General features: G+C 55.5%; 6 protein-coding genes across 6 annotated transcripts in view; 4 read left to right on the top strand and 2 right to left on the bottom strand.

The window, feature by feature from the left end:
- CHGG_04374 (uncharacterized protein) overlaps positions 1-185 on the top strand; it is a gene marked incomplete at both ends in the record, with an annotated part of 6406 nt that extends 6221 nt beyond the window's left edge. Inside the window, one exon of the mRNA XM_001223587.1 lies at positions 128-185. Coding sequence (XP_001223588.1) covers positions 128-185 — 58 coding nt within the window. The remainder of the gene's footprint in view (positions 1-127) is intronic.
- Positions 186-2370: 2185 nt separating this feature from the next.
- Positions 2371-3750, top strand: CHGG_04373 (uncharacterized protein; the record flags this gene model as incomplete). Its single annotated transcript, XM_001223586.1, has 4 exons — positions 2371-2442; positions 2497-2643; positions 2720-3012; positions 3102-3750. 4 exons carry the CDS (start codon positions 2371-2373, stop codon positions 3748-3750), a joined length of 1161 nt encoding a protein of 386 aa, XP_001223587.1.
- A 1159-nt stretch (positions 3751-4909) lies between these two features.
- Positions 4910-5562, bottom strand: CHGG_04372 (uncharacterized protein; the record flags this gene model as incomplete). Its single annotated transcript, XM_001223585.1, has 4 exons — positions 4910-5078; positions 5148-5160; positions 5221-5305; positions 5368-5562. The coding sequence occupies 4 exons, from the start codon at positions 5560-5562 to the stop codon at positions 4910-4912; spliced, it is 462 nt and encodes a 153-aa protein (XP_001223586.1).
- Positions 5563-6419: 857 nt separating this feature from the next.
- On the top strand, positions 6420-6821 carry CHGG_04371 (uncharacterized protein; the record flags this gene model as incomplete). Its single annotated transcript, XM_001223584.1, has 2 exons — positions 6420-6549; positions 6604-6821. The coding sequence occupies 2 exons, from the start codon at positions 6420-6422 to the stop codon at positions 6819-6821; spliced, it is 348 nt and encodes a 115-aa protein (XP_001223585.1).
- Positions 6822-9865: 3044 nt separating this feature from the next.
- On the top strand, positions 9866-11251 carry CHGG_04370 (uncharacterized protein; the record flags this gene model as incomplete). Its single annotated transcript, XM_001223583.1, has 1 exon — positions 9866-11251. One exon carries the CDS (start codon positions 9866-9868, stop codon positions 11249-11251), a length of 1386 nt encoding a protein of 461 aa, XP_001223584.1.
- A 545-nt stretch (positions 11252-11796) lies between these two features.
- The window catches only part of CHGG_04369 (uncharacterized protein), a gene marked incomplete at both ends in the record, with an annotated part of 1790 nt that continues 1156 nt past the window's right edge, over positions 11797-12430 (bottom strand). The window contains one exon of the mRNA XM_001223582.1: positions 11797-12107. Within this exon, the coding sequence (XP_001223583.1) occupies positions 11797-12107 (311 nt within the window). The remainder of the gene's footprint in view (positions 12108-12430) is intronic.

Here is a 12430-nt window from a genome sequence, read left to right as displayed (position 1 = left end):
CCTACTAGGTAGTTAGGCAACCTCGGGAGCACACGTGCGTCTATAAATTCTTTTATTTCCGAGTCCTCGAACCAAAGCCGTGAGTGACCATTTTCCTTGTTTGTTGACTGGACAATGCGAGTCCCAGCCGAGCCAACTGGTGTTGGAAACGACATTCAGATGGAAAGATGGGGAGAGAGAATTGATTGATCTTCTTCCACCGCTTCTCAGAGGTTCTTTATAGAGCAAGTGGCTTTATCCTAAATCTTTCCTTTGTCTTCTTGGGTTAACCCGAGTCTTTGTGCTGACAAAATTCCATGAAAACTGTTTCCGGGTGTCATGACCGTTTCCGGTGCCATGGCTGTTTCCGGTGCCATGGCTGTTCAATAGCTGGTATCCGCCAGAAAGTCCTATGTGGCTAATCCAACAACTGGCACCCTTGAGATGTGAACGGGCGTGAAATCATATCCATACATACAATCAGTTTTCCGAAATAGGAATGTATGAGTCCATCGGGCCTAGGATTCGAGAAGCAGGGCATCCGGTTGAATGGAATCAACAGAGGATTTTATGGTCTGAGGCACATCGGCCAGCCAAGGCCGATGACCCGCCAGGTGGGCGGCAGCTCGGAAGGACCGGCCGATTCTCAACAAACCAGCGAGCTTGGCTCCTGGGCTTTCTTGGTCTGTGTTGCCCTACAGGAGATTCCGATCTTTGTCCTGGTCCGCATTCGCGAGGCATGATGTGGCCAAGAAGTCGGGGAAACCAAACTGCGCTGCCGTCTGCAGGTACACACTCGTGACAAAGACCGATAAATTCCGTAGATTTTTGACCCAGTTGAGAAGAGGATTGTGTTTGAGTGGCACCCCTCCGCGACAGGGCAAACTTGAGCCGTCATGTAGGGGTTGGGCACATCAGCAGCGGTGCATTCAGGAGCCCGGCCGCCCGTGTCAGCAATCTGCACGGTGCCGTTGAATCCCATACTGGGCCAGTCTCTGTGTTACCACATTGTGAGATAGATTTAATGTTCTTCTCAGGCGTTGAGAAAAGTGTATCTATTTTTGCGCATCGTGTACTGTGTAGAGGGGAGATAAGCAAGCACACATGCACGCACACGAGAAAAAGAAAAGACCAACAACATCCCCCAATCCCCAATCCCCAATCCCCCAAACCCGAGGAAGACCGAGATGTCGACGTCAACAAGGTGGTGTCGTGTTGCATCCGGATTTTTTCAATAGTCAAAAACCCCATCCGATGACATCGCATGCATCGCATGCATCGCATCTTTTTGACGGTTTCCTGGTTTCCGTCACAGAGAGATCGTTTCCAGGGTTTGTTGATGGGCAGCAGGGTCTGAGCCAATCAATCCCCGCCGAGCCACACCATGCGAGGTGGTTGGGTGCATGTGGTCTCACTTGAGTGGCCACCGGGCTGCAGGTCGGCGCCTTTCTCATCGTGGGCAAGGAGAAGAAACTTCGACAGGCCCACGCTTGCCCATCGTGAGCGCAGGAGCACAGCCGTGGAGAGTTGAGATTAGGCAAGGAAAAGCAGGGCCGTTCGGCCACTCTTTCCCGTGACTCGGCAACGCCGTTGTGGAATCATTGAGGGTCGCTGGTCTCCAGGCTCCACCATTCCCAATCCTTTGTGTTTTCTGGGCGGTTCCTGGCTTTCCTGTCATTTTTTGCACTTTCCCGCCGTGGACTAGCAGAGTCACTAGTTCGGATCTGACGGCTTGTGGCTTGGGGTACTCGGGCGAGGTAACACGGCTCGATTGCCACCCACCCTCCCACTTCGAGCTGCAGTCCTGCGCTTCTCCAGCGCTGGTCGCGTCCGACGTTACTCTCAGGTTACTCCCGCAATCTCCCCGCTTCCACCACGCCCATGCAAGGGCTTCCTCGGAGGGCCGTTGACTGGCTTCCTGGCCACCATCGTGAATGGGTCCAAGCTCTCTTGGGGTTTAGCCTGCCATCCTGCTGTCACTGTGGAGCGCTCCCTTGGTGGCCGTGTTGCCGTGGTGGCTCGCTGGTGGGTGGCTCAATGTGGGTGGGTGGCGGCCCTAGTCGGTTGCCCAGCGCCCAACAGCGCCGCATCGAGCTGTGAATCTCGTATTCATTCCCGCTGGTTCGGTTTGCCCTTTGTCGCTGACCAGGGTTCGCCATCGGCCCATCCCATTGATGGGCGCCGCACCCCAGCAGCGAGATCTCGATCTGTGAATCATATAAAACTTGGAGTCGCCTCGAGTACCCCCTTCGGTCCTCCCCTTCTCCCTCTCACCACCACGTATACGTGTATATATACCTTAATACACCTTCGGGTTCTCTAGTCTCTCGCTTAGACTCATCTGCATTTTGCAAGTCCATTCGCTCAAAAAAAAAAAAAAAAAAACCCAACATGCGTACCACCGCTCTCTCTCTGGGCGCTCTCGCCCTGGGCCTCGCCAGCGCCCACGAGTACCCCAACTGCGTTAGTCAAGCCTGCTTGTTATCGTATACCCACCAGATACTAACTCAAACACAGGAGTCGGACAACTGCTACCGCAACTTGATCGACCCCCGCTTCGCTGATGAGGCTGTTTCGTGGTGCCCGGAGTTCCTGGCCGCCACCACTACCGAGGCTGCGGCTATCCCCACCAACTTCGGCAACTGCGACGGCGACGTCAAGGCTGTGAGCTCCGCCTGCTCGTGCATCACCTACACTGCCACCCACACCTCTGGGGAGCCCACCCCCCACCTCCTCGGAGGAGCCGGAGGAGCCCACTTCGACTGAGGAGGCCACCACCACTGAGGCTCCCGAGACCACGACTACCGAGGCCCCCGAGCCCACCACCACCAGCGATGATGATGACGACGAGTGCACCGCCACTGAAACCGAGACCGAGGCTCCCGAGACCACCACCACCGAGGCCCCGGAGCCTACCACCACCAGCGATGATGGTGACGATGAGTGCACCGCAACCGAGACCGAGACCGAAGGCCCTGAGCCCACCACCACCGAGGCCCCCGAGTCTACCACCACCGATGATGGTGACGACGAGTGCACTGCCACTGAGACCGAGGGCCCTGAGCCCACGACTACCCGAGGCCCCCGAGCCCACCACCACCAGCGATGATGATGATGATGAGTGCACCGCCACCGAGACCGAGACCGAGGGTCCTGAGCCCACCACCGAGGCCCCGGAAGCCTACCCACCACCAGCGATTGACGGTGACGACGAGTGCCACCGCCCACCGAGACGGAGACCGAAGGGCCCTGAGCCCACCGAAGACCTCGACCACCCAGTGGACCACCAGCACCATCACCACCACCACCACCCGCACCATCACCTCGTGCTCCGCCTCGGTGACCAACTGCCCCGGCGGCGGCATCCCCACCGTCACCACCGAGACCATCGTCACCACCACCGTGTGCCCTGTCACCGACGAGCCCGAGGGTCCGGAGCCGACCGAGACCGAAGGCCCGGAGCCGACCGAGACTGATGAGCCGGAGGGTCCGGAGCCGACCGAGACCGACGAGCCCGAGGGCCCTGAGCCGACCGAGACTGATGAGCCTGAGGGCCCTGAGCCGACTGAGACCGATGAGCCCGAGGGTCCCCAGCCGACCGAGAACCCCTCCGACATCCCCACCCCTGTCCTTACCCTCTCCACTGCCTTCACCTCGGACGAGGTCGCCCAGCCCACCACCTCGGGCCCCGTCACCGCCGGTGCCGGCCGTGCCGTCCGCGGCGCCAGCACCATTGCTGCCATCGCCGCTCTCTTTGCTGCTTTCCTGTAAAGGGAGGTAGCTAAACTGATGGTTGATTGACCGGATTGCCCGCCTCTTGGAAACTTGGGGTGGGAGTCTGGATGGGATGGGAGGGCACATGCATACATGCTTCTTTGTCCGCTAGATGTGATGAGGGAATGATTTCAAGCGTGCGTTTTTAATATGGTGGGTGGAATGTATCACGGCTCGGATTTGATAACGGGGTGTGATACATACCCCTGCTTTTCGATTCTTGTATATAGATAGTTCTATACTTTAATGGAATTCGGGTTGTCGTGCTTGCTTGTCCTGACGACTTCTCGCAATCTCCACCTTTGCGAATCGTTGTTATCTGTCTCTAGTTGCAATTGTGGCTCTGTCCTAGCCGGCCGACGTCATCATAATTGTCAGTCGTGAGATGTATCAGTTGACGGGTCCCTCGCCGACGGACATCCTGCGGTTTGGTTTCGGCTTGATGCCAGAGTTTGAGGAGCCCCAGGGCTCTCCCTGCATGTTGGTTTGAAACGGCATCAGTGTTGGCTGATTAGCGGCCGTTGTTGGTTCAACAACCATTATTCTGCCAACAGCCGGAAACATGTCAAGTTGTGGCCAGCCTGAAAAGTTGGAACGACGCATCACCCCTTGACCCCGCTCCAAATAAATCGTTTCGGGTAGTATCCCGCTGCTTTCCACTCTCAATCCAGGGAGATGGAACCCAATGTTGAAACCGAATGTCTAGCAGCGCCGTCTTTGTTCCTTGGTAGTTTAATATGAGATCTGAGCAAGTCACTGAAGCGCTGGTCACAGGTTGGTTCGACCGAGGATGAAGTCAGATACACTTCCAAAGAGGATGAGCACCACTTTGACATATATATGTGAAGCAACGCTTCACTCGGCGACGCCATATTCTGGGTTGAACGAGCACACCATCTCCCTTCCATAGTCCGTCATATAGCTGTGTTGTAGGTTCCCCTGGCAATGCGGCCTCGACTCGTTGCACTCAGCACTGGGGTTAGGGACGAGAAGAGCTGCGGGTCGGATTCATCTAGCAAGGTAGTGGTTTCTGTTTTCATTATTCCAGCTTCAGACTTATTACAGCAGAATCCTTGCTTTTCCAGTCCCGCGAGCGCGTCTATCGACCTGTAGACAGGTGTAGAACGGCATCCTCCTCCTTCCGGAGGCGGCCAATCTAGACACAAAGGTCCAGTTCCAGGTTAACAGGCTGTGGGCATCCATAGACCTTGCTCGCACCCGGCTTGCTGTAGCAGTTGGCATCGTTGGCAGCGCAGTCAAAGAACTCGCAGCCGTCTCCAGGGGTCAGGACGTTGTGCTTGTCAGCAAACGGGTTGCCCCATTGTCTAAAGTCGAGTACGTTAGTAACAGGCAATTATCCATGAAGACAACTCATGCAAGCTTGATTAACGTACGTGCTCAGCTCATCTAGAAAAGGTATATTAGCTTGACTGCGACAATCTCAAGGAACACCTATCGTGTACTCACAGTAGGCATAGTCCGGGTTGGAGCTGAACGAGTAACCGAAGAACAGCGGGGTGCTCAAGGTCTTGGTCTTCGCAACCTTGACGGTCTGCACGATTTGTTAGTATGCACCGGTTTCATCTCCCAATTCTTAAGCGAGGAAAGTCTAACCGAGCCGGACTGGCGCAAGTCCTCAGTGAAGGACTTTCCCGGTGCGAGGGTGGTCAATGGGCCAGCGGCGCTGCCGTCGTACGGGAAAGATTGTACGTAGACAGTGGTCTGGCAGTTGTTCTTGACGACGGCCTGCTGGGCAGAGGCGCCAGTAGCGACGAGGGCAGCGGTCAGGGCGGTTGTGAAGAACTTCATTGTGACTTGACGATACTGGGACGTCTAGAAATTTATCAGTTGATAGAAGGTTTGAAGGGTTGAATAGGTGACAGCGTTGGAATGGAGAGCAGAGATCAAGGCGCCGAACAGCACAGAAGAGCTAGCTTTATAGGCAGTTACTTGACATGTATGATGTATGTTTGCATCTCACCGGCTGAGCAGGTATCATCAATAATCTTGGCGAGTGCGACGTGTTCTGCAGTGTACCATCGTACCTGGCATATTTCCCCGTCATCACTCAGAAGGCATACTACACTGCTCGTAAGTTGTCAATGCAAACACCAAGGTAGATGCCACCTCGGTCAACTGACCAGCTCAATACGAGACTCAACGCTCGTATCACCGGGGATCGGCAAACAAGAACCAATCATACCCTCATCGTCATTAAGCGAGCTCCGCCCGGACCGCGAATTTCGTAATCCTTCGAGAGGACCATGGGATGCTTTTCCGTATTTTGACAATGCGACCTGCTCGCAGGCTCACCGTCTCCCAGATAAAAGGCGCCGGTAGCATACCGCCATGTTCCCCTGTGTTTGTTGCAAGGGGTCTCCTTTTCGGCTCTTAGGCACCTTGGACCTGTGACAATTGTCGTCGGGGATGGTCGAACTTGTTTGACGATCTTCTATCCACGTTCTACCATGATTGGGGTCACCACCCCAACGAGCTTCCCTCTCCCACCTGATCTAGAAGTAGCCGAAGCGCAGGCTCGTCCTGCCCTGACTACCCTGTGAGAACACGTCGCACGCCGAGAGACGAGAACCAAGGGCACGGTGGAATCATGTTTTCCTCGAGCTGCGGCAACGAGCGGGGTATGACGGCCTCCGTCACAGGTCGACATGGTCACCACGGTTAAGAAGCAGCCGAACGACGGAGTCATTTGGCACAACCCGCTGCTTTCGGGGCCATCAATGGAGCAGACTCGGGTCCGAGGTCCACGTGTTGATCGAGATGATGTCAGGACACTTTGTCAGCGTATTCGTGGAAAGCGTCGTCTAGCGGGGTGACGTTTCAAATCCGAAGTCTCTGAAGACGTCGGGGTCGGCAAGGAACTCGCACACTGGCAGACTGAGTGCAGGGACTCCGTTAGGCGGTTCTTGGTTGGGGGAGAAAAAACACGAGTCGAGGCGTCGCTTCAACTCAACCCTGCGTACATGTACTTGGCCAACACTTGGGCAGAACGATCAAAGCTGACTGCATCTCCGGCCCCGTGGTGCGAGTCTCGGCCTCGCCTGTGGTAGCACTCTCGTTCTGGTGACTAGAGCGATGGGTCGTAAACAGCGATTCGAAACCCGTTGCCGACGAGGTCCCAGCCACGACAAAGGAGAAGGGAGTCGCGAATACCCACGATATGATACGATCTTCCGACAACAACAATAAACAGAACAGGTTTTTCATCATCGGTATCGATAAAGCCCCGACCACCGTGCGAGTCATCAATGTACGCCCAGGTGCGTGCACGCTGCCGCTCCAGGGCAGTCACCGACTCGAGCATGGTCGGGACTGTCGAGAGATCGAGGGCGAAAAATAGACCAAATCGCCGGGAGAGCATAGGTCCAGTACGCATGCCTGAGGGCGTTCTCCCGGGGGAGATCGGTGCTGATGAGCTCCCTGTGGAAATCCCTAGCCTTGTTGTTGAGATCCCTAAGTAATCTCGAACGCCACGGAAACGAACATCATGTTGAAGTAGTTGAAGAGGACGCTGATCTCTTCGGGCGAGATGGGGAGAAACGGGAGAAAGAACCAGTAGGCTGCCTCCCGTCTTTGAGGAATTGCCAAGCCAGCTAGTCCTCTCGAGGGATCTTGCAGAGCTCTGCGATATTACTCCGCTTGTGGAGAATCCAGTCCTTGACGTAAGCTCTGAAGTTTGTCTCGAACACGTCCGGGAGGAGGGAAACTACATCAAGGCTGACATCGGAGATGAAATACGCAACCCCCCCTTAGGCCTAATAACAAGTTCGTTGCTCTGGAGTAGTTGGGTAGAGAAAGTGGATATGCCAAAGGAGTCGGTTGGGATATTGTCGTAGTCGGCCTCAATCTTGGTTCCGTTCATAAGCAGGTCGATGGAAGTTCCTGGCTCCCGCCTGTGTTGGATCTTGATGACACAGTTTCCGATACTCAACAACTCCTTCCTAACGGCAAAAGTGATCTTCGACCAAGATGGCCCGCCATCCAGAGAGAGGTACGGGTCCCCGACCCTAAGACTGTCCTCCAAGTGCCCACCATTGTACGATGACCCGGATGAGAGCCCGAGAGCATACAGCGAGTTCTCCTGCTTCAAGACTCCGTTGTTGTCTTCGAAACAAGAGCGACATCGGAGAGGCAGTAGGTGCCGAGGACACCACGGGCCAGTCTGATAGATAGTGTATCTCTCCGGACAACGAAGCCAAGATGCAAAGAGTTGGTACTGCCGAAGTGCCCTCTTGAGAAAATGGGCCCTAGAAGCTCCACGGCACGCAACCCGGGCTACTAGGAAGTTGCAGTTCAAACCAACAGACCGGAGAAGAGGTCACAACGTAGAGAACTTCCAGCAGAACTTGAGAGTACGGTATGTGTGCTTGCATGGGAACTACAAGTCCGGATGCCAATGAGAGACGGGGGAGTCGGGGAAACCCCTAAACGCTGGTAACAAGTCCAATGTTCGATGCCAGCTTCTGAGGTGTTCTTCTTGGGCAGAACCCAGCGGACACAGTCTGTGTTGCCGCCCACAACTGACCTCGTGCTCCTTGTCAGTAACCTTATTTGTGCTTGAGGCTATCACCTTGCATCAGCGGAGCTGACGTGTATCACACGTCTGCCAAATAAGTCGGCACCCCAAGACATACTAAGCACCAACCTCTTCTTTTGGAGGGGCGAGGTTTGATGCTCGGTGCCCGGTTTAAACAGCTTAGAGCGCTTCTCGCGGTTACAGGTTTGACCGCTTGCCGCGGCCACAGTTACACTCCTACGGCTACCTCCATCAGAGCCTATGGGGGTGTGGGACAACTCTTCAACGCTCTTTCGGTAGGCTACAGCCAATGGCCTGCTTTTCGCTAATGAGTGCTCTTGCGCTCCGAGGTCAAGTGCCGGGTTCCGCTCCCCCCAACAGATGTCAGTTCTGAAATGTAACCCCCCTTTTTGGCCGTGTCCCTGCACGGGCCAATTGACAATGTGGTTGATATCGCCAATGGCGGCGATGGTGCCTGGCCAGTTGTGCCCGACTCGTCAAGTTGCAGTTTGGGCCCAAGGGGTAAGGAGGTTTGGTGAGTGAGGTGGGTAGTGGGAGCAGGGCATGCTAGATTCCCTTGCCTACCTAGGCAGGTAGGTAGCTTAATCCATCTGTAGGTGGTCTGGTGTCTAACATGAACGTATCTCGGTGCGTGCCCCATCTCAATGCATGTGTGTGTGACAGCGTCAAGCAGAAGCAAAGGTTGCGTTGATAATGCAAGGGGCCCAGGCCAACCTGGAGGCTTGGTACTTTTAGCAGGTTGTTGCGTGGCGGGCCACCGTACCACATAGACTTACATGCGCGTCCCGAAACGTGTCGACCAATCTTGCAGGTAAGACGACATGAAGGTCGGGGGAGGGACTTCCGATTCGATGGGATCGGGGCTGAGGGCTAATCTCGATAGGAGATGTTATCATAGGTACCTACCTGCTATATATATTAAAAGCACATAACTAGTCCTCGATGTTGTTCTCATTACCTTTGGGTAGGTAGGTAGTTGAGAGAAAACTTAGACGATGTATAATTTGGGAGCAGGCCCACGCCCAGAGACGCGTGACGGGAACTGATGCTCGGTTTCTGCCACTAGTAGTACCAAGTGATGCCCTGGGGCCAACAAATATTTCCGAGCGGCCGGTGTGTTAAAGCTGATGAAATGTCGAGGAATATGACTGGCTTAAATGCCGTGTCTAAGACCGACGTCCCATGCCCAGCAATATCAGGCCACCTACTTCACATTAGTACTACTCACCCACGGCACTTGTCCTTGTCTATATCTCAGTTTTGTTAATCAAGGTTTCGAATGCCCATCCTCTCAAATTGATTAACCGTTCCGTCGATCTTCCGAAAGCGGAGAAATTATAAGGGCCCCAAAGCACAAGGAAACAGCCGGGTAATTAACCTACGCATGCCATATGTGAGGCCTCGTCATGAGCGTGGAGCAACCCGGGTGGGGGTCAGGCGTGAAATATGGAATGAACGCAGTCGCTGATTGTGTGCGTCTCCCTATTACAACCTGGAGATTTCATCGTCCTGGGGTCTAGCCTCTTGAACTTTCGCCTCGATGGCCCAGCGTTGAGAATGGCCCTCTCTGATCTATTTCTTCTCATATGGAGCACCATTCTCCTCCCCTCCTCCGCCGCCCCTTACAGCCCCCCTCACAACAAAACTGTCCAGCAGCTCCTCCACGAAGCCGACGCGGTATTCGACACCACCACCCTATCCTACTACATCCCCCTCCCCCCAAGCCTCGACCCGTGGTACCGCCCGCCGCTCACCTACGACTGGACACAAACCGACCCGGGGCAAGTCCTCAAGATCCGGCGCGCCCCCCTCCTCAACCTGACCGTCCGCAACGCCCTGCGCGCCTACCAACTCCTCTACCGCTCCACCGACAGCAACTACAACCCCGCCTGGGACGTCACGACTCTCCTCATCCCGCGCCAACAAGCCCGCTGCCCCATCCCCAGCCACCCTCCACCCCCGCCCTCCACCCGGCCCCCCTGGTGCGCGCACGCCCTCCTCTCCTACCAGCTCCCCTACGACACCTGCAACCCGGACGCCAGCCCCTCCTACGGGCTGCACGTGGGCGACCCCTACGGCGAGATCGGCGACGCGCTGGCGCTGGGGTGGTTCGTAGCGGTCCCCGACTACGAGGGCCCGCGCGCGAGCTACGCGGCGGGCGTGCAGGCGGGGCATGCCACGCTGGACGGGGTGCGCGCGGTGCTGCAGGTGGCGGGGGAGTTTGGGCTGCTGGTGGAGGTGGCGAGGGTGGGGTTGTGGGGGTACAGTGGTGGTGCGCTCGCGACGGAGTGGGCGGCTGAGTTGGCGGTGCAGTATGCGCCGCGGTTGAGGGTTAGTGGGATTGCGTTGGGCGGGCTGACGCCGAATGTGACGAGCGTGACGGGGTACTTGAATGGGAGGGAGGGGGCGGGGCTGATTCCGCAGGGGTTGTTGGGTATATCGTCGCAGCATCCCGAGGCGAGGAGGTGGATTGTGGGGAGGCTGAAGCCGGCGGTGAGGGAGGTGTTTCTGAGTGTGAGGAGGATGACGGCGGCGCAGGCGATTAGGGTGTTTCGGTATCAGGATATTTATGGGTATTTCGTGGGTGGGTATGCGGACTTGCACACGCGGGTCATGCAGATGATGTACAATGTGGACGGGTACATGGGGTACCATGGGGTGCCGAGGATGCCCGTGTTTGTGTACAATGCCATCCACGACGAGCTGAGTGATATCAGGGATGTGGACGCGCTGGTGGACAGGTTCTGTGGCGTCGGGGCCAACATCTTGTACCACCGGAACACGGTCGGCACTCATACGCAGGAGCTCGTCAACGGGAGGCAGAGGGCGTTTGCGTGGTTACGGAGTGTGTTGGATGGGAGCTACAGTGACCTCTACTCTACTATGGGGTGTACCATTTACAATGTCACTTATAACATAGCGCCGTGGGTTGGATGGGGGTAGAACGTTAGTGGGAAGTTTACTCAAATTAAGGGGGCCGAAATAAGCCAAGGAGGTTGAGTAATAAAATAAAGAAAATATAAGCCATATACCGACCATTGGAAGACAATGGATCTTATTATTAACTCACAGTTTCAGGGCTCAGCTGGGTTTCCTGATCATCCTTTAGATCGCGCTAAGCTTTCGGTTTGAATAGAGTTATTGGCTGGCGTACCTTGATTAGGCAGACAGAAGAAAAGGGGGAAGACGGTGTGCATGAAAGTGATTAGCTTCACAACAGGGCTTCAACTCTCCTTCATTCATTCGCTGGACCTTCGTCTGCGATCGGCCGCTTTATCCTCCGGTATGACCGATGCATGATGAATCATCCAGGAACAGATCAAGCTCACTTGTCTCTCTGACCAATGACACGGAGAAAGCTTCAGCTCCAGAAGCAGTTAATGCCAGGCGAGTGACCGGGGAGGGACAAACCAGTTCTATATATATCACATCATGGTCCCAAGGACTTGAATAGCAGGCTCCTGGTTCTCCCCACATGCCAGCCCTCTCTACCTGCCTATTTGCAGTGAAACCTGTACACGGTACAGTTGGTAATCATGAAGCTCAGCGCTATTACTGCTACTCTCGCCGTCCTCTCCCTGCCAGCACCCATCCTCGCCGCCGTGGGTGGGCCTTGCTCCCGCATTTGGAATGACGGAGTGTGCATTTGCCTTGACCACAACGTCTGCGCTGATAGGTACGGCGGCACGCCAGCGCAGGGCCAGGCCATACCCAACGGCTATCCTTGCCCCAACGACCCGGTCAATGTTTGGGGCTGCTATATCAACCGCAATTGCCCGGGCCATGGCGTCGACACCGCCTGTATGTGGAGGGCCAGCTGCCCGGGTACCGTGCTGTCGGGTAAGATTGTGGCCCTGGGAATTGATTTGATGCATACGCTAATATGAATTGCTCTACAAGACCCCGTTTGTCCTGGAGGTAATGACTTTGTGTGCTGCCAAGGGGGGGTATGATCGAGGCGGACGAGGCCCCTGGTTTATAGGCGACCGAAATGCCATGTGCCCAATTTACTCTACATGTATCTAGTCTGCCAGTGCACGTAATAACCACGGACGGGGCTGGATAACGAGATATGAACCAGTCCGAAAGCAGGGTTGACCAGCGTTGGAATGTTCTAGTATA

This window comes from Chaetomium globosum, genomic scaffold, assembly GCF_000143365.1.
Source record: "Chaetomium globosum CBS 148.51 scaffold_4 genomic scaffold, whole genome shotgun sequence".
NCBI classification, from domain to species: Eukaryota; Fungi; Ascomycota; class Sordariomycetes; order Sordariales; family Chaetomiaceae; genus Chaetomium; species Chaetomium globosum.
Note: the sequence above shows the minus strand (reverse complement) of the source record. Positions and strands in the feature narration are given on the sequence as shown.